Source organism: Solanum verrucosum, unplaced genomic scaffold (assembly GCF_900185275.1).
Source record: "Solanum verrucosum unplaced genomic scaffold, falcon-dt-bn FXZP01000261.1, whole genome shotgun sequence".
NCBI classification, from domain to species: Eukaryota; Viridiplantae; Streptophyta; class Magnoliopsida; order Solanales; family Solanaceae; genus Solanum; species Solanum verrucosum.
In genome coordinates this window covers 4,471,581-4,496,193 of record NW_026019969.1, presented here as the reverse complement: position 1 = coordinate 4,496,193, position 24,613 = coordinate 4,471,581, and the positions used below count along the sequence as shown (strand labels likewise).

At 34.3% G+C, this 24,613-nt stretch overlaps 4 protein-coding genes across 7 annotated transcripts; 1 reads left to right on the top strand and 3 right to left on the bottom strand.

The window, feature by feature from the left end:
• Window positions 1-1,380: 1,380 nt before the first annotated feature.
• Window positions 1,381-11,090, bottom strand: LOC125816820 (cysteine synthase-like). 4 transcript variants are annotated; one of them, XM_049496440.1, is made up of 9 exons: window positions 11,008-11,090; window positions 10,812-10,921; window positions 3,877-3,934; window positions 3,313-3,576; window positions 3,047-3,236; window positions 2,758-2,837; window positions 1,868-1,927; window positions 1,678-1,758; window positions 1,381-1,556 (listed from the first exon to the last, which is right to left on the bottom strand). In XM_049496440.1, exons 1-9 carry the CDS (start codon window positions 11,044-11,046, stop codon window positions 1,467-1,469), a joined length of 972 nt encoding a protein of 323 aa, XP_049352397.1. In that variant the 5' UTR covers window positions 11,047-11,090; the 3' UTR covers window positions 1,381-1,466. The 4 variants fall into 4 exon arrangements, with proteins under 4 accessions (XP_049352397.1, XP_049352400.1, XP_049352396.1 ...); XM_049496443.1 differs by lacking the exons at window positions 10,812-10,921; window positions 11,008-11,090 and adding exons at window positions 4,077-4,186; window positions 4,277-4,348; XM_049496439.1 differs by lacking the exons at window positions 1,381-1,556; window positions 1,678-1,758; window positions 1,868-1,927; ... (2 more) ...; window positions 3,313-3,576; window positions 3,877-3,934 and adding exons at window positions 8,046-8,288; window positions 8,409-8,507; window positions 8,632-8,691; ... (2 more) ...; window positions 10,050-10,313; window positions 10,612-10,669.
• Window positions 6,004-7,048, bottom strand: LOC125816826 (putative inactive cysteine synthase 2). Its single transcript, XM_049496451.1, has 5 exons — window positions 7,004-7,048; window positions 6,798-6,907; window positions 6,645-6,702; window positions 6,192-6,455; window positions 6,004-6,126 (listed from the first exon to the last, which is right to left on the bottom strand). The coding sequence occupies exons 1-5, from the start codon at window positions 7,046-7,048 to the stop codon at window positions 6,004-6,006; spliced, it is 600 nt and encodes a 199-aa protein (XP_049352408.1).
• A 4,992-nt stretch (window positions 11,091-16,082) lies between the features above and the next one.
• LOC125816276 (uncharacterized) lies at window positions 16,083-16,922 on the bottom strand. Its single transcript, XM_049495863.1, has one exon. It carries the CDS (start codon window positions 16,746-16,748, stop codon window positions 16,113-16,115), a length of 636 nt encoding a protein of 211 aa, XP_049351820.1. The 5' UTR covers window positions 16,749-16,922; the 3' UTR covers window positions 16,083-16,112.
• Window positions 16,923-22,838: 5,916 nt separating this feature from the next.
• LOC125816311 (probable transcription factor At5g28040) lies at window positions 22,839-24,486 on the top strand. The gene has a single exon (XM_049495897.1). It carries the CDS (start codon window positions 22,893-22,895, stop codon window positions 24,243-24,245), a length of 1,353 nt encoding a protein of 450 aa, XP_049351854.1. The 5' UTR covers window positions 22,839-22,892; the 3' UTR covers window positions 24,246-24,486.
• The last annotated feature ends 127 nt before the right edge of the window (window positions 24,487-24,613 follow it).

Genomic DNA, 24,613 nt, shown 5'->3' with positions numbered 1-24,613 from the left:
AAATTGTATCCCTTTTTTGCATTGTAAAGCTCTGCCACTAGATCTGTAAAGTTCTATAATATTGTTGATGAAATTGTAAGTTGAGATCAACTTCTTTGAAAATCGACACTTGTGACTCATTTGAGTATCTTGGATTGTACTATTCTCGATGTTTGATATGTTGCTGATAATTCTGGTAGTTCTCATGGGATCAATGTCACTGCATTTTCTTGTCCCCCATCCCTTTCTTGATCTATTTTCTTTGTTCTGATTCTTAACGTAGGAAATTGTTGCTTGTCTAGGTTTACGATTTTCCTAGCCTGTCTTGGTAATTCTATAAAAGAATTATAAACAAGTCTACCTGGATTATCAAAAGCCAAATTAGCTAAATAATCAGCCAAAGTATTACCTTCTCTGTACACATGTTGAATCCGAACTTGACAATCTTGACAATCCGAACCTATATATATATATATATATATAAATATTTTTAATTTCGTAAAAATTAATACGTAATGTATTTAAAAAAAAAAAAAAAAAAACGTAATGTATTTTAAGTATTCCTTCTAATAGGAGAACTGCGCAACAGACAGAAAGACAATTACTTATTATTGATAAATGAGCAACGAAGGAACAAGAGGCAGATCTTACAAATTGATTTCTCACTTTAGGAGAAAATGGAAAGATTTGTTAGATCATAGCAGGAGAAACATAATTTAGATGTGGAGGTTTGTTGGTCAGATGAGGAAGAAGCGCCGTTTAGAAAAACCTTGTCTAAAGGAAAATGTATTAGGAAACTAGGCTTTTTAGTTTGTTTTTTATTTTTTCCGTTTTTGTCTAGTAGCTGGACCTGGGCAATAGGCCCAAGTGAGTTGTATGTTCTTTTCAATTAATAAAAGGACTGAAAATTTTACCAAAAAAAAAAAAAAAAAGTATTCTTTCTAATCAACTAATTTCATTTTTAAAGAGTTTTTAAAGAAGCACTATTTGATCTTTAGTTCTAAAGTCAAGTACTTCCTTAGTTTTAGACCAAACACTATAAATATAGACATTGTAATATTTATATGTGGACCATTCTGAAATATAAGGATTATGGTTAGGCTATAGTCCAGTTGACAAAAAAGTGAGTTTTTTTTAGAACAATTTCAAAATCGTTGACATTACATACCTTAAACTGCTTAAGAGCCCAATTATATATGCAAACGATAGAAAGAATAATACGTTTGTTTGACGACACTACATGATGGAATTAAGCCTTTCTCAATTAACTATGCCATTGAAAAATCGTACTTGTTTGTTGGCTGAACGAAGGGCTAAATATATAGAAACAGTGGTTGCACCATTCAAATGGTACAAATATTTGTATTGCGAATTAATAATAGTTCACTGATTTATTAGGGGGTTACACTTGAGTGATCTTTCCCATCTCAAGTTACAACAAATAGGAGTAAACATGTATCCCTCAGTTTAAAGAAGCATAAAGTTAGTTACTCAAAAGTCATGTTCACCACCTCTTCTCTAATAGAATCAAACAGCACAGTGGAAAGATAACGCTCCCCAAAACTAGGGAAGATGACCTGCACAGAGAATTTTAGGCCAAAGTTCATTTGCAAAATTGGAACCATGAACTCATCAAGGATTCCCAAGTTAAGAGATGAAATAGATATCAATAAGCTTAATGAAGTAGATCTAACTTACCGCAATAAGTTTCCCAGCATTTTCTGGCTTTTTTGCTACTTGAATTGCTGCAGCAGCTGCAGCACCTGATGATATTCCTACCTGAAAATATTCCAGGAGAAAAAGGACATATAATCGTAATGATATCAGAACGGACATCACAAATGAAGCAGAGGACACAGAAGTGATCTTTATTGACGGGTGAACTTACCAGCAGGCCTTCTTTCAATGCAAGAAGCTTTGTCATTTCAATAGCTTCATCACTAGATACCTGAACATAAATAAAAGCAGAAGCTGTCATCATACCAGGAAATATAGCCAGTGAACCAAAAAATCAACAGCTTTAGAAACATACAAGAGGACGTTAAGGGTGTGTTCGGTATAAAGGAAGGAAAATAAGTGGTTTCTTACTAATTTTCTTATGCTCGGTATGTATACTATCCTAAAACCATTTGTATATAATCTAAGTCAAATACTATGGGCAGTGGGACAGGTAATAGTGTGGGGTGGTGAGGCTGGGGGATATGGAGGTTGGGGTGAAGATGAGGTGTGTTGGAGCGTGGGGAGGATAGGACACACTCAATATAGAATACCACTTGTGAAACTTGTTTTCCCTAATTCCATTAGGAAAGTCGTTCTCCTTATTTTTAAGCAACTTGTTTTCCTAAACAAAATGTTTACCAAAAATTTCGACCAACCAAACATGGAAAATAAGAAAACCTATAATGAATTTACTTTGATCTGTTAATAAACTAAATCAGATGGATATGTTTCAGAGATAGAGTAAGCTGGAAACTTTTACATTGAAAAGTCACGATTATTCTGGAGATTCAGATAATTCTGTCAACAAAAGGATATATCTAGCCTACAAAGCAATCTAGTCTATGTTCGCATACTTCATATCTCTGCTTCTGTGAGTCGTGAATGCGTTAGTTTTATATTAACCGAATTGAAATTGTCAGTCAGAGTATAGCAGATTCATCACCTGGTTAGAGTCATTTGTAAGATATTCAGGTTTTTATAGCAAAATCTCACTCACATTGAGCGGAAATTTAAATGTTGGTAGAATCTGAGAGCTACTTATATGGTATACAGCCTTACTTGAAGAACTCCATCCAGGATGCTTTGATCGAGGACGGCTGAGATGAAACCAGCACCAATTCCTTGAATTTTATGCGGCCCTTTAACAGTAATACATTTAATTACACACATATCAGTATTATATGATAAATAATAGTTCACAGAAACAGAGATGAAAATATATTGGGTGAGAAATAAGATGGCAAAACTCTTAATTCAATGAGAGTATAGAAATGATGCAATGACATATTAGTTTCTATATTGATTTGGAGATTCTGAGAAGACACAGAAAGATAGAAACTTGACTGACCTAGTTGTCCTCCGTTTAGAATTGCATTTTCAGCTGGTTCTATACCATATACCTTTATTTCTGGATTCTTCTCCTTAAGGAACCTTCCTGCTCCCGTCACCGTGCCTCCAGTCCCAATCCCTGCAATAAAAATATCAACTTTTCCTCCTGTGCTCTTCCATATTTCTGGTCCAGTTGTTTCATAGTGGATCTGTACATTCATACTTGATAAGTATGACGACGTTTTTATAGCAAATTAATGAACAAATTATTTGTATTGGAGACACCTTTGGATTGGCAAGATTCTCAAACTGATGAAGAAAATGACAGTTTGGCGTCCTATCTAGAATATCTTGGGCCTTCTGAAGCAGACCATCTAAACCTTTGGCTGGATCTGTGATGTATAACTCAGCCCCCAAAGCTTTAAGAACAATCCTTCTCTCAAGACTATACGATGATGGCATCAGTATCACGAGTTTGTAGCCACGAGCTGCAGCTACAAATGCCAGACCAATGCCGGTATTACCACCGGTTACCTCAAGGAGGACAGACTTCAACAGCCATTATTTCCACAGTTCAAAAAACAAGGAAATATCATTTCAGTTCAACCTTTCAGGCAAATAATCATTCAGAGCTAAGGGAACTAAAAGTAAAAGTTTCCATCTCTCTTAGGACAAAATTTCGAATAAACTGGTATTAAGAGAAACGGGCATACATGAAAAATTATGTTAAGACTATTTTATCATCACATAAAAGTTTATGAAAAAGTACTTGGTAATAATATAATGTAACATCTCTTGAAGCTGCTACTTTTTCCTCCTAATACAGATTCTCAGATGAATTTCACCAACCTTTCCAGGGGTTATCAGGCCCTTATCTTCGGCATCTTTGATCATACTATATGCAATCCTACATATCATAAGTAGCAGATGTGAAAAAAACCATAAATTCAAGATTTTCCAAATTTAGATAAGAATGATGTACACAGTAGAAACAGGAAGAAAGATAAGTCCCAAGAAGAAACTGAATCAGGGGATTGAGGGCTAAACACCTGTCTTTGATACTCGCGCAAGGTTCCATTGTCTCTAATTTGGCTGCGATTTGAGCAGCACAGCCTTCAACGGTTTTGTTGAGATATACCATAGGGGTGTTCCCAATAAGCTACATAGTGAAGACAACAAAATGAGATCATTGATGCTAAAAAAAAAAAGACGTAAAAAGTACCAAGGAAGATCTCAGCAAGGGAACTACTTCTGTGACATCCTTCGCTATATCATCCTTCTCTTCCATATTTCCTTACTGACTTACTGCAACAGGATAAAAGAGCTTAATAATATGAAGAAGAGTACCTATGTAACCTACTAAACTCTCGATCATGGAAGTGAAACCACAACGTATGATGATCCAGATATAGAATTTGATATGCATATAAACCATACAAGAAAAAGACCTATTCGAACTTTGACACCGTGATAATGATACCACAACAAAATCATCTACTTTAGAAGTTATACAAAAGGAGGAATAGGTTGACAACTTTACAAGTCATACTAAAGTAGGAATAGGTTGAAATAAGTTACAATTATCTGGAACTAGAAATTCAAGAAGCAATTTTTTTTTTGTTCAAAATTTAGCTGTACACATTGTGGTTCTATTTTGATAACAATTTGAGATTACTAAACACCTTTTACATGAATAATAAAGAAAGATAATGTTAAAAGGAACATCATCTTTTTGCTACATCTTCAAACATAACAATCCCACATTAGCTTTCTTTCAAAATAGAGTGAAATGAAAACCCGGTTAAATACTTACATTAAAATCCTGATTAATTCAGACTCCCGTCGCAAAAGTCACTATTTAAGGGGAAAGTGCTCCCTAATAGGGTTTTTTCATATATAGGTCCCGAACTTGATACCAGACTCTGGTTAAGAATAGAGGAATTTTATTTATCCACCATAATCCTTGTTGGTGAGTAATGGTTCAAAACTTAGCTGAGATAAGATACACTAGGTGATTCTTCACATCTATCCTAGCCTTGGTAGATAAAATTATTCAGTACCAGTTGTTGGTGGGTGGGAGGTGGGGTGGCAGGTATCCTGTGGAATTAATTCTTCATTCTATTTTCAAATACCAAAAGAGTCTACTAATTGAAAAAATAGATAAATTAAAGTGTCCCCCTATATTAATTAAAGTGATGTTTGTTTAAGTGCTAAGTTTTTGAACCTTTCTTAAGAACAACAACAGAAGGGAGTGGCCAGAAACAATAAATCCCAAAACTAGACATGTACAGAATACAATTAACTTGAAGAAATCACAAATGTTAACTCCAACAGTATCTTTTCTTTCTGGTTTTGGGAAGAGAAAACAATACCTCTGGTGATATTTTCACAGTTGCTGGCTTCCTTATCCAGGGGATTCAGTAAAAACTCATATGAAAAAGACTAAAAAGATGGGTGGGTATTTATATATATATCTCTTTCAATTTGTTTATATACTTTTGACTTGGTAAGTAACTCAGAGAACACTCTTGAATCTTGCTCTATAAAATTCAAAATTTATATAAAATATTACATAATATCATTGGGCAATGATCACTTTTTTTTGAATTAATCATTAGGAATTAAGAATGGCATATACAGTATGTCACTGTAAGTTGATTAGGTTGTGCGGTACTGATTGTAAGTTTATTTTTTTTATTATTGTATTATGAATCAAATTTCAATATATTGGTTGAGTGATTTGATTAGAGATAATTTGATGTGTATTGTTGAACATTGAAAAAGAGAAAAGACAAAATATTTGTTATAAATGGAAGGATAAGGTGAATGGAAATTGGTAGTTGTTCAACGTGGGTCCTGGGAAAATTGTGTGACTAGCTTTGATGAAAAGTTGATAGGTAATGATTGCTACACTATGTGTGGTTAGCAATTAGGAATTAGAATTGGAGATACAGTGTGGTTCTATACCATATACCTTTATTTCTGGATTCTTCTTCCTGCTCCCGTCACGGTGCCTCCAGTCCCAATCCCTGCAATGAAAATATCAACTTTTCCTCGTGTGCTCTTCCATATTTCTGGTCCAGTTGTTTCATAATGGATCTGTACATTCATACTTGATAAGTATGACAGACGCTTTTGTAGCAAATTATTTGTATTGGAGACACCTTTGGATTGGCAAGATTCTCAAACTGATGAAGAAAATGACAGTTTGGGGTCCTATCTAGTATTTCTTGAACCTTCTGAAGCACACCATCAGAACCTTTGGCTGGATCTGTAATGTATAACTCAGCCCCCAAAGCTTTAAGAACAATCCTTCTCTCAAGACTATAAGATGATGGCATCACTATCATGAGTTTGTAGCCACGAGCTGCAGCTATAAATGCAAGCCCAATGCCGGTATTACCACTGGTTACATCAAGAAGGACACTCTTTCGGCCGTCATTAATTCAACATTTGAAAATACAAGGAAATCATTTCAGTTCAGCAGTTTCAGACAATAGGACAGAATTCAAATAACATGAAAAGTTATGTTAATCCTAGTTTTATCATCACACTTGAGAGTCATATAACATCTTTTCAAGCTGTTAATAAGTATTCTCGAAACCAATTTCACAAACCTTTCCAGGAGTAATTAGGCCCTTATCTTCTGCATCTTTGATCATACTATATGCAATCCTACAAATCAGTAACAGATGTGAAAAATTCCGTAAATTCAAGATTTTCAATAGGAATGATGTATAAACTGGATGAGGGGATTGAAGGTTAAACACCTGTCTTTGACACTTGCAGATGGTTGCATATACTCTAATTTGGCTGCAATTTGGGCAGCACAACCTTCAACTATTTTGTTGAGATATACCATAGGGGTGTTTCCAATAAGCTACATTGTGAAGACAACAAAATGAGATGATTCGATGCTGAAATAGGAATATGTAAAGATCGTACCAAGAAATTAAGATTTCAGAAAGGAAACTACATCTGTGACATCTTTCGCGATCTCATGAGTACTCTTCGCTTCCATATTGTCTTGCTGACTTACTGCAACAAGAAACAAGAGCTAAACATATTTAATAATAGGAAGAAGAGACCTACTATACTCTCAATCATGGAAGTGAAACCAGAATGTATGACAATCCAGATAATTAAGGAATGTGCTATATATCTATAGCAATCATACAAGAATAAATCCGACTCGAACTGTAACACTCTCTTGGAAGTGAAACCTCAACAGAATTCACAGATTATACAAAAGTATGAATAGGACGAGAAGTTAAAAGAAAAATATGATTTTAACCAACATAAATGAAGAAGAAGCTGACCAGGTATCTTAAAGAGGAGAACAAGAATGAAGAAGAAATGAATCAACTACTCGAGTTCAGGAATCAGATTCGTTACTCGTAACTGAAAGCAGTAAAGAAAATAACACAAGTATTACTGTTGAAAACCTCCTTCCTCAAGAGAATAAAAAATCATAGCTTATGATGTAATTTGCATGTTTTCCATATTACTAGTAAAAAATCACAGCTTATGATGTAATTTGCATGTTTTCCATATTACTAGTAGTGTGATGATCATTTCAATTCAAATATCTTTCAATACATATTACATATCTTTTGTTAAATCTTATTACGTACGTGATGTATTTTAAGTATCCTTTCTAATCAACTAATTTCATTTTTAAAAAGCACTATCTTTCTAATCAACTAATTTCATTTTTAAAAAGCACTATTTGATCTTTAGTTTTTAAGTCAAGTACTTCCTTAGTTTTAGACCAAATACTATAAATCGTAGACATTGTAATATTTATATGTGGACCATTCTGAAATTAATATAGGGATTATGGTTAGGCAATAGTCGAGTTGACAAAGAAGTGAGATTTTTTTTAAAACAATTTAAAAATCGTGACATTACGCTTGTTTGATGATGCTTCATGATGGAAGCCTTTCTCCATTAACTATGCCATTGAAAAATCGTACTTGTTTGTTGGCTGAACGAAGGGCTAAATAGAAACAGTGGTTACACCATTCAAATGATACAATTGTTTGTATTGTGAATAATAGTTCACTGATTTATTAGGAGGTTACACTTCGAGTGCATCTTTCCTATTCTACCTCAAGTTACAACAAATAGGAGTAACATGTATCCCTCAGTTCAAAGAAGCATAAAGTTAGTTACTCAAAAGTCATGTTCACCACCTCTTCTCTAATAGAATCAAACAGCACAGTGGAAAGATAACGCTCCCCAAAACTAGGGAAGATGACCTGCACAGAAAATTGAAAGAGAATTTTAGGCCCATGAGCTTATCAAGGATTCCCAAGTTAAACAACTGATAATGAGATGAAGTAGATATCAATAAGCTTAATGAAGTAGATCTAACTTACTGCAATAAGTTTCCCAGCATTTTCGGGCTTTTTTGCTACTTGTATTGCTGCAGCAGCTGCAGCAGCTGCAGCAGCTGCAGCACCTGATGATATTCCTACCTGAAAATATCCGAGGAGAAAAAGGCGGTATAGTCATGATGATATCAGAACGGACATCACAAATGAAGCAGAGGACAGACAATCTGTGGACTCAGAAGTGATCTTTATTGACAGGTGAAATTACCAGTAGGCCTTCTTTCAATGCAAGAAGCTTTGTCATTTCAATAGCTTCATCACTAGATACCTGAACATAAACAAAAACAGAAGCTGTCATCATACCAGGAAATATAGCCAGTGAACCAAAAAATCAACAGCATTAGAAACATATGAGAGGACATTAATGGTGTGTTCGGTATAAAGGAAGGAAAATAAGTGGTTTATTACTAATTTTCTTGTGCTCGGTATGTACGCAAAAAATACTATCCTTATACCACTGGTATATAATCTAAGTCAAATACTATGGGCGGTGAGGCTGGGGGCTATGGAGGTAGGGGTGAAGATGAGGTGTGTGGGAGCGTGGGGAGGACAGGGCACACTCAATATAGAATACCACTTGTAAAACTTGTTTTTCCTAATTCCATTAGGAAAGTCGTTCTCCTTATTTCAAGCAACTTGTTTTCCTAAACATAATGTTTACCAAAAATTTCGACCAACCAAACATGGAAAATAAGAAAACCTATAATGAATTTACTTTGATCTGTTAATGAACCAAATCAGATGGATATGTTTCAGAGATAGAGTAAGCTGGAAACTTTTACATTGAATAGTCGCGATTATTCTGGAGATTCAGATAATTCTGTCAACAAAAGGATATATCTAACTTTACCCTACATAGCAATCTAGTCTATGTTCGCATACTTCATTTCTCTGCTTCTGTCAGTCGTGAATGCGTTAGTTTTATATTAACCGAATTGAAATTGTCAGTCAGAGTATAGCAGATTCATCACCTGGTTAGAGTAATTTGTAAGATATTCAGGTTTTTATAGCAAAATCTCACTCACATTGAGCAGAAATTTAAATGTTGGTAGAATCTGAGAGCTACTTATATGGTATACAGCCTTACTTGAAGAACTCCATCTAGGATGCTTTGATCGAGGACGGCTGGGATGAAACCAGCACCAATTCCTTGGATTTTATGCGGCCCTTTAACATTTAATTACACACATATCAGTATATGATAAATAACAGTTGATAGAAGCAGAGATGAAAACACATTGTGTGAGAAATGAGCTGGCAAAACTCTTAATTCAATGAGAGTATAGAAATGATGCAATGACATATTAGTTTCTATATAGATTTGGATATTCTGAGAAGACACAGAAAAATGGAAACTTGACTGACCTAGTTTTCCTCCGTTAAGAATTGCATTTTCAGCTGGTTCTATACCATATACCTTTATTTCTGGATTCTTCTCCTTAAGGAACCTTCCTGCTCCCGTCACCGTGCCTCCAGTCCCAATCCCTGCAATAAAAATATCAACTTTTCCTCCTGTGCAATTCCATATTTCTGGTCCAGTTGTTTCATAGTGGATCTGTAAATTGATACTTGATAAGTATGATGTTTTTTTATAGCAAATGAACAAATTATTTGTAAAGGAGGCACCTTTGGATTGGCAGGATTCTCAAACTGACGAAAAAAATGACTGTTTGGCGTCCTATCTAGAATCTCTTGGGCCTTCTGAAGCAGACCATCTAAACCTTTTGCTGGATCTGTGATGTATAACTCAGCCCCCAAAGCTTTTAGAACAATCCTTCTCTCAAGACTATACGATGATGGCATCACTATCACGAGTTTGTAGCCACGAGCTGCAGCTACAAATGCCAGACCAATGCCAGTATTACCACTGGTTACCTCAAGGAGGATAGACTTCAGGCCATAATTTCCACAGTTCAAAAAACAAGAAAATATCATTTCGGTTCAGCCTTTCAGGCAAATAATCATTCAGAGCACAGGGAACTAAAAGTAAAAGTTTCCATCTCTCTTAGGACAAAATTTCGAATAAACTGGTATTAAGAGAAACGGGCATACATGAAAAATTATGTTAAGACTATTTTATCATCACATAAAAGTTTATGAAAAAGTACTTGGTAATAATATAATGCAACATCTCTTGAAGCTGCTACTTTTTCCTCCTAATACAGATTCTCAGATGAATTTCACCAACCTTTCCAGGGGTTATCAGGCCCTTATCTTCGGCATCTTTGATCATACTATATGCAATCCTACATATCATAAGTAGCAGATGTGAAAAAATCCATAAATTCAAGATTTTCCAAACTTAGATAAGAATGATGTACACACTAGAAACAGGAAGAAAGATAAGTCCCAAGAAGAAACTGAATCAGGGGATTGAGGGATAAACACCTGTCTTTGACACTCGCGCATGGTTCCATTGTCTCCAATTTGGCTGCGATTTGGGCAGCACAACCTTTGACGGTTTTGTTGAGATATACCATAGGGGTGTTCCCAATAAGCTACATAGTGAAGACAACAAAATGAGATTATTGATGCTAAAAATAGACGTAAAGAGTAGCAAGAAAGATCTCAGCAAGGGAACTACTTCTGTGACATCCTTCGCTATATCATCCTTCTCTTCCATATTTCCTTACTGACTTACTGCAACAGGATAAAAGAGCTTAATAATATGAAGAAGAGTACCTATGTAACCTACTAAACTCTCGATCATGGAAGTGAAACCACAGCGTATGATGATCCAGATATAGAATTTGATATGCATATAAACCATACAAGAAAAAGACCTATTCGAACTTTGACACCGTGATAATGATACCACAACAAAATTATCTGGAACTAGAAATTCAAGAAGCAATTTTTTTTTTGTTCAAAATTTAACTGTACACACTGTGGTCCTACTTTGATAACAATTTGAGATAACCACACACCTGTTACATGAATAATAAACAAAGATAATGTTAAAAGCAACTTCATCTTTTTGCTACATCTTCAAACATAACAATACCTCTGGGGATATACTTTCACAGTTGCTACCTTCCTTATCCAGGGAATTCAGCAAAAACTCATATGAAAAAAACTAAAAAGATGGGTGGGTATTTATTTATATATATATATATATATATATCTCTTTCAATTTGTTTATATACTTTTGACTTGGTAAGTAACTTAGAAGAGAACACTCCTGAATTTTGCTCTATTAAATTCAAAAATTATATAAAATATTACAAAATCTCACCTAAATTTTTAGCGTATCCATGTAAAAAAATTATTTTAAATATTAAAATACATAAATAAACAACTTCGTACTCGGTGCAAATCCAAAATAGTGAAGCTTCCCATGTGCATCACACAAAAGAAGAAGAAAAACAACTTCGTATGATGTGATGTGCAAATTGTCGATATTAAAGTGGAGAGGATTCAGTCTATAGTTTCTTTACTAGTTTCCACTTCAAATTATATAATTACATAAAATGGCCGGTAATAAATTACAAACTGTATTGGTGATGCTTACAAATTGCATTTTAAGGAGAGTTTAAGACGAAAGAATTATCTTAGGTGTCAAAATCGACCTATAAAATTGTCATCTGTCCAACTCGTTTATTAAACAGAGTTTAACTTGCTTATTTTAATAATACTTTGGAATTTTATTTGATATATTTTATATAGTCATAATATTAAAAAAAATTATTAAGTACTCAAATAAAATATTGGTAAGAATTGATCAAATTGGGTTATGACCTGATTTTTAACTCATTTTAATCTAATTTGCTTCAAATCAAGAAATATTTAAACGAATTAATTGTCCACTTATTTTATTAATTCAATCTATTTTGATATTATCATATTCAGCTCAACCCGCTTTTTTAATCGCCCAAAATTATCCTAATGGTGTCAACTCTCAATATAGATGTTCCTAGGGAAATGTTTGTGTTTCCTTTTTCTAGCTTGTTATGTTAGGACATTAAAATATTCAAAAGTACAATTAGACTTTTCAAACATTGAATTCCTTGTGTTATATTTTATGATATGTCTATTATTTGAGAACTAAAAGACGTTTTTCTTTTTATTACAAATTTTATATATTCTTAAATATCTTAAGAAAAATGGCTCTAATGATTAAAATTACAAGAAGTTAGTTTCTTTAATGTTTTTGAATGAATAATAATTCAATAAAGTAATATGGTAATTAATCCTGTGAAAAATAGAAAAAAAAATATATGGAGCAAAAACGCAAGCAATTACGTATGTATTATGCGATGTGCAAGTGGCAGACATATATTTATTCCAATAAGACTTTATTGTATTTTCAGCCTCCTCGTATTAAGTTTGGTGCTCACGATCTAAAAAAAACTCTAGCGTCGTGTCAAATATATTTTTTACCAAGACTTTAGAGTTGATATATTATTATTATACTGTAAAAATGTTGAATATTTCTATAATTGAATCTTTCTGTTACTTATGTCACATGTGTATCAGAATGCTATGTTACGTGAGATTTGTGGTCCCCAAGCCTTTTCATTAGTTTAATATGCTCTCCGTCTCAATTTAAGTAAAAGTATTTGATTGGACATAAAACTTAAAAATAAAAGAAAGACTTGAACTTGTGGTGTAAAATAAGCTATACATATTTCCTATATCATTATATTTTTCTTTCTAAAAATTGTTTATTTAAGCAAATCAAGAGGAAATTATTATTTTCTATCCATATTACCCTTATCACTAACTATATAAAATTATAAACTAATAGTAATCAAACTTAGATTTGTTATTCCTGCAGATCTTAGTATGAACAAAAACAAGAACAAGGTTATGAAAGTTCCGTGTATTTCAATTAATTCAACAGAAAATAAGCAACATATACTAGGTAGCTCTATCCACCAATGCTTGAACAGAAAGGAAGAAATTAGCTAGTGTTTTGTCTCTATATAACCTGTTATAACCCATCAAAACACTTGATACTGTAAAAATTATTCAGAGAGTCGGCGTATACTGAACAATGAGCATAGACATGACCAAACAGTACTGAATTAGAACAGTATCAGGAAGTACCGTTTATGGAACCTCAATCTCTACGGGCTAATTAGCTAAATGCAATTGACACATACAATATGCCCAGAAAGAGTTGGGAATACTCTCATGTGAAAAAGCTATCGACATCTTGGATCCATCAGAAAGGTTTACTCTGTAAACAACTAATCTATTCATGGTTGAGGTTTAGATTCTCACAAACCCAGTTTCTCATCTTTCTTCCTTTTTGTACATGTACTTCTTCCCCAATCAAAAAGACAGATAACCAGCAATAAGAAAGACTGGAGCTGCAGTGATACGTAATTGATCTGAATTGACCAGTGCAACATCAAAGGGATGCACAGCTAAAGGAAACGGGAAACAAATATCGCTTATGGACAGTTAGTTACATAAGATCCATAAACAATGTTTTCTCATTTTTCATTGATATAACATACAAAGTAAGATCAACACCAGACAGTCTAGCTGAGTTTTGCTCTGTCAAACTATGTCACCTCATAATAGTGTCGGAGTCTTTCTAAGCACTAAATCTTTTGAGAAGAAGAGATTGTAAAAAATAGTTTCTCTTCGGGATCACCCTTGGGCATTGAAACAAACAGGGGTGGAGCTATCAAACACATCTCAACCAAAAGAAGGCAAGGGGAGCTCGCTCGATTCGCAGATTGGTCCGACTCGTAATTCACTTCTGACCCCGTGTTCGATAGCCCGACCGTAGTGATGTTAATTGTGGGGCCTCAACGATCCCGGTGGCGATGTCCAAAGCGTGACGGACCCTTCTAACCCCGATCCTTAGAACTAATTGTCAGGGGTCCCCTGCCATTGATCCATCCAAGACGCGCTAAGGCAAAGGCATAGAGCTCAAACACAGGCTTAGTACCCTTTCCATTACTGATCTAGTTGCTCTTACTATCTAACCCGCCACTTTATTATATGATCTTTTATTGACTTCAAAAAGTGAAAAAAGGAAGCTGAAAATGCTAATAACAAAGTTACCACAAAGATTTTAAGACATAACTGTTCAGATAGAATAAAATACCTCGTTTCCATCAGTGGCGGAGGCAGCATGTAATGAGGGGGGTCATCCGACCCCCCTCGGCGAAAAATATTACTATTTTTACATGGTTAAAATTATTTTTTAGGTATGTATAATAGATGTCGAACCCCCTTCCACTAGTTTGTGTGCTTACTTTTTAGATTTTGAACCCCCTTATTAAATTTTCTGGCTCCGCCACTGGTTTCCATAACATACCTCCTTAACAATCAAGAGATACTTTTTGGGCTCATATTTTGTGTTTATGTGCATTACCATAAATAATCAAGGGATAGTCTGTCATCTAAAAACCAATGCAATAACAAGATCGCTAATTGCCAAAAGAAAACACTGTGACATCCAAACTGACGATAAAAAAATATAAATGAATCAAATGCAAAACAGCAAACAAAAAGGAGAAAAGGAGTTAATTTCAGTGCTTGCAATGAATAACGGATGTTGTTTAAACAGAGATGGTGCACTGGATTAGGACATTGGAGTCATATATACCTCTTACTGCTATGACATCGTTCAAATGCCTTGAAGTTTTGTTTCAGTTATCTTTGTCAACACAAGTGCAAGAACAATCATATACTTGAAAAAGGAATACATGAGTCTCTCGACTCTCATGAAGGTTGGCATATATCACTCTGTACTAATGATCAACTGGATTAAACCTTGCTTGAGGTTGTGTCATATTATGAAAAAGATACATCATTTTGCGAACACTTAGCTCACATGTTTTCAAGGTATTACATGTACGATAATTGAAACAAATATGGGTGAAACTGTAAACACACATCTTAACCAATAAAAAAAGGAAGCTGATAATGGTAGAGACAATCTAATAAGGGGGAAAAGAGTTAAAGACATAACTGTAGGGATAGAATAAAATGCCTCGTTCCATAGCATATCTTAATACTCTATCTATTTTGGTGTCTAAATGAGAAGAAATTTTATACCTTTTGGGCTCATGTTTTGTATTAATGAGCACTACCATAACTTATCAAGGGAGAATCTGTCACCTAATGACCAATGCCATAAAAAGATAGCAAATTGCCAAAAGAAAACGCTGTGAAATCAAAGTGATGATACGGACACATAAATGAATTGAATACAAAATAGCAAACAAAAGGGGGAAAAAGTTAACTTCAATGCTCACAATAAATCACGATTGTTGTTTGAACAGGATGGTGCATAGGATTAGGGCATTGGACTCATATTTTACATATTACGTTAGACTTTTGTTCAAATGCCTTGTTTTTTTATTTCAGCTACATCAGTCAACACAAGCAATAACAATCATACTTGAAAAACGGATATATACGAGTCACTCATGGTGAAGGTTGGAATACTCCAGTCAGTACTAATGATCAACTGAAAAAAAAAACCTTTCTTGAGCTCGATTCATATTGTGATAAAGATACATCCTTGATCGAACACTTAGCTTGTTTAGAAATTATACCAATACAGAATAAGCAATAATAAACTTGCCTCAGCTGACTTACACCTCTACACGAATGTTATGTATAAACTTCTGCTCAATGTTAAATTCCATTCTAAACCATGTACAATTATTATACATGTACACACAAATATACTAACTTCAAAACTTTCTCAAATAATCTGTTTTATTGAAGGAAATAACCAGACAAGAAGAACACAAATCCCAAAAGCAATCCACCATATATAAGCAGTGCCTTTTGGCCAGAGGTAAGAGTATTACCACCTAACCCATACTGCTGATTCTGAGCAAACCCAGCAATCTCCACACTCTTGCTATCAAAGAAACTCTTCGCAGCACCGCAAGTCGCACACCTCCAATCCTCCGGCAGCTTATCAAACGGCAACCCAGGAGGAATAGGATAAGAGGGATCTCCAGTAGCTTCATTATACTTGTACCCACAAGACCTACACTCATAAATCCCAGTATTCAGCACCGCAAACTTCTCCTCAAGCCTCCTATTGTCAAATTTCTCCTCTTCCTGCTCCTGCTCCTGCTCCTGCTCCTGCTCGGATTCCGAAGTGGGTGTCTCGGTAATCGGTTGTTCTGAGATGGGTTTGTCTTCTTGGGAGACATCAATGGATTTGGGTTGTAGATTGAATTGGGGTTTTGGGTATCTGTAAAAAGATGAAACTGAGTGGGATTTGAGGTGAAATGGTGGGAATGTGAGATGGGTTTTGGGTTTTGGAGTGGATGGTTGTGTGAGTGAAGGTGATGAAGAGAGGTTGAATATAAAGGAAGCTCTTGCAGTTGCTGAAGCCATTCAAGAAGGTTTCTTTTTCTTCTTCTTCTTCTTCTTACTGTTGCTATGGATGAAAATGGATCAGTGGTGTTTGAACTTGGAGTTCTTGGAGGGGTTTTGGTGTGTGGGGGACATGTGGATATAGAGAAACCAACCAAAAGGGATCCATCAAAAAGTATATGCCCTTTCAAATTTGGGGAATTGGATAAGGTATAAATAAACTCATTCTAAAACTTATTTTTCTTTTGTGATTTTTTCCTTTTTGATAAAAAGAAATATATTAGGAGAATTAAACTCTCTACCAAGAATTTTTCTTATACTCTCGATTTGGATGGTTAGCTTTGATTAAGGATGGAGTGGTCTCATCCACTGCCCTACATTTTTTAATGGTGATACATAGAGCTGTCAATATGGGTTGGCCCACCCCATCCGGGCCAATCCATACAGGCTTTGAAATTTGACCGACTAGCCCATTTTTTGAGTGGACCAGAAAATGGTCCGCTCAGCCTACAAGTACATGGGCTACAGGTTTTTCCGAGTCAGCCCTCTTTTCTTAAAAATATATTTTTTATAATTTTTTTAATTAAATTATAATTTTAAAATATTATCATAAATATCGACAAGACATGGTGTTAGTGTTACTACTTGTTAATCAAATACATAAATAAAATTATCTTTATAATATTTATTAAGTTTGATTTCGAGTAAAAGCATAAATAGCTAAATAGAAATATTAACCTAATTATTTTCCAATGATCATAATAAAACACAAAAACTATGACAATATTTCATAGACAATAGCCTACGTAGTGAATCCCTAGAAATTTTAGAGAATATTTATTTTATATAGTACATATTTTATAAACATAATTTGTATTTAAATTGTAATATTTTAAACTTCAAATTTTGAGTTTAGGCTTTTGTTATTTTTAATACTCTATTTAAATTTATTTATAATTAATTTTTATTCGACCCACGGGCCAGGCTTATCCATATTTCTCAAGCCCCACAAACCAGCAAGCTAATTCAAGCCGAGCTAAAAACTTCTTTTCTTAGATGGGCTCTAGAATTCATAGCTCAGCCCTATCAAATCACGGGTTAGGTCAGACCGGACCAACGGGTCAACCCATATTGACGGCTCTAGTGATACATGTACTTTCGAGCCCTTTTTATTATAATTCTTTTTTTATTAATTTAATAAATTATTGATATATGATGTTAAATTTGTATTGTTATTTCATATTTGTGAATGATATAATTATAAATGTAGTTTTTTATTACATACTTTCTATATAAAGAGATCAAAAACGCAGATTTCAGTGAGTTAAAAATTAAATATATTTAGTCAAATATTATAAGAATTAAAATTATAATTAATCATTAATCGGCGAACTAAAAGTTAAATTATTTCAAAGTATATGTAGTATTTGGCGGTTTGACTTGAAATGATAATAATGTGAAGATTTTCCAATGAAACAAGTGAGGGTCGTAAAAACACCGAAGGTTATTTTTGTAATTTCGGTCGAATCGAGCTGTCTACTTAATGAGAGTTTGCGTGTTATTGCCGTCAAAATACGAGTTGTTCCATCCGTTACATTCTAGGTTTCTTCGTTTTTCCTCTCTCGTGTTCTCCGCCGCCCCTCTTTCTTTCTATGTTCTTTAGGGTTTGATCTTTAGATTTCTCTCTAACATTTGGTATAATTCTTTGTTGATTCATCTTTATTTCTTTGTCACCTTCAATCTCATCGCATCTAGCTTTAAGTTTCATTATAAATCTAACTTGCGGTTTCATTATAATTTTGTTCTCAGATCTGTTACTTATGTAGTTTTGATGTGTTTTTTCTCTTCTCTTATTTTCTTGCACTCTTTACAATTATAAGTGTTCAATGACATTCTTTGATGATATAAGTGTGGTTCGTAAGGAAAATGAAGGTTATATCTATAATTTCAACTGGATCTAGCTATCTTATACTACATTTGGAGAGTTTCAGTGTCATCGTCATCAAAATATTACTTGTCCTTAGTTGTTACAGACGATGTTTATTTGCTTCTCTTCTTTCGTGTTCTTCTCTCTATCTTTTTTTAGGGTTTGATTTTTAGATTTATCTCTAACATTTGGTTTAGTTTTTTTGCAGATTCATCTTTATTTCTTTGTGATCTTTAATTTCATATTTTTTAGACTGAGCTTTCACAATAATTTTATTTTCGCATTTGTTATTTATATAGTAATTGGTGGGTTTTCCTAAACTCTTTTTTTCTTGCAGTATTTACCGTTATAAGTGTTCAATTGTGTTCTTTAACGATATAAGTGTGGATCGTAAAGACGATGAAGGTTATATTAGTAATTTCAACTGACTTAAGTTACCTTATATTACTTTCATAGAATTTAGGCGTCATTATCATCAAAATATTAGTAGTCCTCACCCGTTACATTTTATGTTTCTTTGTTTCTCATTTCTTGTGCTCTCTTTCTCTTTATTGTTCTTTTGGAATTGATCTGTAAATTTCTCTCTTATATTTGACTTAATTCTTTGCATATTTATCTTTATTTCTTTGTCATCGTCAATTTATCCCTTCTAACTTAATGTTTCATAATAATTTTGCTTTCGCGTTTGTTACCTGTTTAGTCTTGGTGAGTTTCTCTTCTTCTTTTTTTCTTACGCTCTTTTATAGTTATAAATGTTCAATGATATTTTTAACAATATAAGTGTGAGTCGTAAAAACGACGAGAGTTATATATGTAATTTCAATTTAGTCTAACTGTCATATGTTACTTCTAGAGAGTTTACATATCATCATCCATTAAAATATTAATTAGTTCTCCCCATCCGTTATATTATATGTTTCTTTGCTTCTCTTTTCTCTCGTGTTCTCCTGCTCTTTTTCTTTATCGTTATTAGGATTTGATCTGTAAATTTCTCTCTAACATTCGGTTTATTTTTTTGTAGATTCATCTTTATTTCTTTGTCGTCATCAATTTCATCACTTCTAGCTTGAAATTTCACAATAATTTTATTTTCACATATGCTATTTGCATATTTTTGGTGAGTTTTCCTTTTCTCTTACACTATCTTATAATTATGAGTGTTCAATGAATGTTATATAATTTTCCTGTTTACTTGATTTTTTCTTTATCATATACATGCATCTTAATTTTTAATAAAAATAATGAATTTGCAATTGATTTTTTTTCTTCTTTCCAAAATTATCGTTTGTAATATAAAAAAATATATAATTAACATGAGAGAAAATAAGATACAAGACATATCTTTTTGATAAATATCAAAGGTGATGTTTGTTGGATACGTAGGCAATCTTTATAATAAAATCAATTTAAAGAAATTTCTTAACCCCTTCCCTTCATTTTATTCTCTATAATCTCTCTAAAAATTTGTTATGTTGCTTTTTGATAAACAAGTTTGTTATAAACTTTTTTTTATGATATGCTATAAGAATTTTTGAATAATTAATTGATAGTTAATTGACGATTTGGATTTGAGAGTACTCTATTACAGGTAGATAGCTAGCTACCCGACTTTGGTCACGGAAGGATTGACAAATTGCACTGCTAGTTTTCGAATACGAGATGGACTGGAATTAGCTGTTGTTTGTGAGGTATGAAGAAAATTGTATTTAATTTTACATTAGCAAATAAATTAACAAAAAAATTAAAAAGATTAAGAGAAAAGAACTCAAGTAAGCTTAATAATATATCTCTCTCATAAAAAATCAATTTTGCATCCTTACTACAGAAGTAGTATTATTGAAGTCGATGATCCATATTACATTATTAACGAATAAAGTTAGCATATATGTTAAAAGAAATCTACCACAAATTGTTAGAAATGTGAGTATTGATTCAACTTAATATGACCAATTTTTTTTTTACTATTTTAGTCAATATCCTCGATGTACTTTTGTTGACCATTAAATCGTATTATATTATAAGTTTTAGATAAGTGTTATATATTTTTTTTGTTTTTCACCCAGTATGTTCGATATCTATATTCGAGGTGCAAAGTCCCACATTGATGAATAAAAACGCTTCCTAACAAATGTAACTTCATATTCGAGGAATAAACGCTCCGCCATAACCCTCGTGGTAAGTGCTATACTTTTCAATTTGTTCTCCTCCAAAACCTACTTTAAAGGTAGCATGCACCCTGCTCTATTAATTTGAATATTTGAGTATTTTTAACCATGTTGGACATAGGCTTCTAAATTTGTGTTCGACACGTGCATACACCTAACACCATCTAATCTTTCAATATACGCAGTTCAGTTTAACATTTACAATTATCCTATTTATCATTTTACCATGTTATTATTGTACAATTTTACTTCTTATTTTATATAAAATTTTACTTCTTATTAGTTTATAAGGTTTTTTTTTAAAAAAAAAGAACGAACCGACCATCTATCACAAAATAACATTATAAAAATAGTAGTAAGATTTTCGTATATCCCACTTAGTTACTCATGTTTAAGATATGTCTTATAATATTATTTTTGTTTCTTTTAAGATCACACTATCATCCAATTATTTTTATTTTTCTCAAAATATATTCCTCTCTTTTAATGGGATGCCATGTCACATTATTTTACTTTAGTTTAGCAAAAAGTTTTTTAACAATATAATAAAAGTTTGTTTAATGTCTCTATAAGCATCTTCATTTAGGTATTCAATTGAAACATTTACAAAGGCTCGAATATGCTATCAAATTTTGAGGAAAAAACTTATTCATGCTACACGTTAAAAAATTGGCTCATAGATGTTATTTTTATTTGAGAAAAAGGCTCATTCATGCCATTATTTGTTAGCTGAAATGATATAGATAGACTAAATTTTTAACGGATAAAATAGCAAAATCATCAATTACAAGGCTATGTTTGACTAAGTTTAAGAAAATTAAATATTTTATTAAACAAAAGGGTTTATTTGAGATAGGATAGAAGTTAATATGTGATGAAATCATAGACTTTGTTCCTAGTAAATATTGACTAATAAATATTAGTTAATTTTAATTTAAAATTTGATTACTTGGAAAAGGTTTAAATTATGTCATCGAACTTTGAGAAAAGATTTATTTATGCCCTTTGTTAAAAGTTTGGCTCATCTACGTCATTTTCGTTTGAAAAAAAAGTTCATTCATGTCATTATTTGTTAACTGAAATGACATAAATGAGTCAAACTTTTAAGTGATGGAATGACAAAATCATCAATTATGTGACTCTTGCCATGATTCGTCATTGGAGTGGTAGAATCTCCGGTGGAGACACCGGCAACCGATATGGTTACCTCACCGGCAATGGAGGGAGAAGAGTTAGAGTCTTCATCACCTTCCACATCCATGCCAACCTCATAATCGAGGTTGTCATTGTTGTAGGATGGAGAAGAAGTAGAATCCTCATCACCATCCACAACGATGACAATCTCGATTATGACGTAGACATGGATGTGGAGGGTGATGACGACTCTAACTCCTCTCCCTCCATTGTAGGTGAGGTGACCATAGCGGTTGCCGGTGTCTCCACCAGAGATTCTGCCGCTCCAATGATGAATCATGGCAAGGATCCTAGAATAGATGATTTCATCCGTTAAAAGTTATAGATGAGCCAAACTTTTAACAAAAAGACATAAATAAGTCTTTTTTCAAAATTCGATTACATATTTAAATCTTTTTTTTTCCAAGTAATTAAATTTTAAATTAAAATTAACTAATATTTATTAGGAACAGTCTACGATTTCATCACATATTAATTAACTTCTATTTATCTCAATTAATCCTTTTGTTTATAAAATATTTAATTTTCTTAAACTTAGTCAACATAGCCTTTTAATTATGAGTGAAAAGTGAAGTAGGTGAGAGGAGACGATGCTCACCGGGTACCGGCTTACCAGGGAACCCAGTAAATGCTACCGGCTACAACGCGCCGATCTAGTGAATCATTCAACCAAAGTACCAAATTAAGTCTTGCACGAAACTAACTTAAAATTATTAACCAATAGTTTGTGACCGTCTGTCTTTACTCTTGGCCAAACCTCTTGCGCCGCACTCTGTTTGCTACTTTTACCTTAGCCCACTGAACCCTAGAGCCCCACACCCCCTAAAATCTCCTCCTCTTTCATCAGAAAAAAAAGAAAAAAACATTGTTCTTTCCACCATGGATTCTGTACCAAATCGTCATCACCAGGCATCCTACGAAAACCTCGATTATGAGGTTGATATGGACCTGGAAGGTGATGAGGATTCTACCTCTTCCCCCTCCATCGCCGGTGAGGTGACCATAGCGGTCGCCGGCGTGTCCACAGGAGATTCCGGAGCTGGAATGATGAATCCGGGAAAACGCCCTAGGATTGACGACTTCGCCATTCCGGTCATTCTGCCCGGAGCGGTAAAGAAGCCATCGGCTGCTTTTGATGAGTCTCGCAAGCTTTTTCAGAGGCTTTGGACGGATGAGGATGAAATTGAGTTGTTGCGAGGATTTCTGGAGTACACCACTCAGCGTGGCCTGAACACTTCTTCCCCGCAGCACCATTACGATACCACCGCATTTTACGAGCAGATCAAGTCGAAATTCCAGCTGGATTTCAACAAAAACCAGCTTGTGGAGAAACTCCGCCGACTGAAGAAAAAGTACAGGACTGTGGTGAGCAAGATGGGATCTGGCAAGGACTTTGTTTTCAAAAGTGCTCATGATCAGGTAACTTTCGACATCTCTCACAGGATCTGGAGTACTGGAGGCTCTTATGCCCGCAGCAGCCCTGGAGGCTCTGTTGGTTTCTCCGCCCCACCGCTAGAAGATGGTGGTGTTGGATTGGGATTGGAGGATGATGAGGATGTTAACCCTAACCCTAATCCTGATTCAATTGTCCTTTATCATAGCCCTAAGTTTAATCTTAACTCTAACCCTAATGGAATTGCCATCAAAACTCCAAGATCACAGAAAAGGTCCCCAGTACCTTTAGAAGCTGTTAAAGTTGAGCATCAGCCTTATCAGCCACCTGGGGTCCGCATTAATGTGCAAATGCCGGCCACAAACTCCAACCCAGTGGCAGCTGCCCCTGCTGCACCACCAGTGTCTGGAGTTGCTGCACCACAGGTGTCTGGAGTTGCTGCACCACCGGTGGCTGGAGTTGCTGCATCAGCTCCCACCACGGTGGCTGCTTCTGTGCCTAACCTGATTGAGGAAACAGTGAGGAACTGTGTATCACCAATTTTCAAGGAGCTGGTGAACAATGTGGCCAATTTGAATGGGTCTGCTAGAGGGTTTGGCTTTGGCTTTGGAGGAATGGGGATGAGTCCAATCTCGCTGGGGTTGGGGCTGGGGCAGGGGCTGGGACTGGGACTGGGGGGTTTTGGGGGAGGTGCAATGAGCATGGAAATGATGGGGGATGAGAAATGGAGGAAGCAGCAAATGCTGGAGCTGGAGGTTTATTCGAAGAGGTTGGAATTGGTTCAGGATCAGGTGAAAGCACAATTGGAGGAGCTGAGATCAATGGGAAGTAACAATTGAAAATGTTGCTTTTCTAATGTATACAACTTATTGAAATAATTCTAGTTGATAATTTTACCCCAGGTTGTTAATGACAGTGGATGGTTTAGGTTATGTAGTAGCTTTTGGTTGCTAAATAATGACTTCTAATTAGTTTTCAGTCAGCTGCTTGTTTGCAGACTTTGATGCAATATAGATGTTTCGTCTATTTTGTAAATAGAAATGGAAATGATAGAAAGACCAAAATGTTGGGTTAGTGTCATTCTTGATGTCTCTGATTTAAATACTTGCTGCTCTGCATTTTCAACTGTCTGCCTTTTCCCAGGTTCATTTTCAAGAAAAAGTTGAGTTACTCTTTTTCTTTTTAACGATTGCTAAAAGTGCAGCAA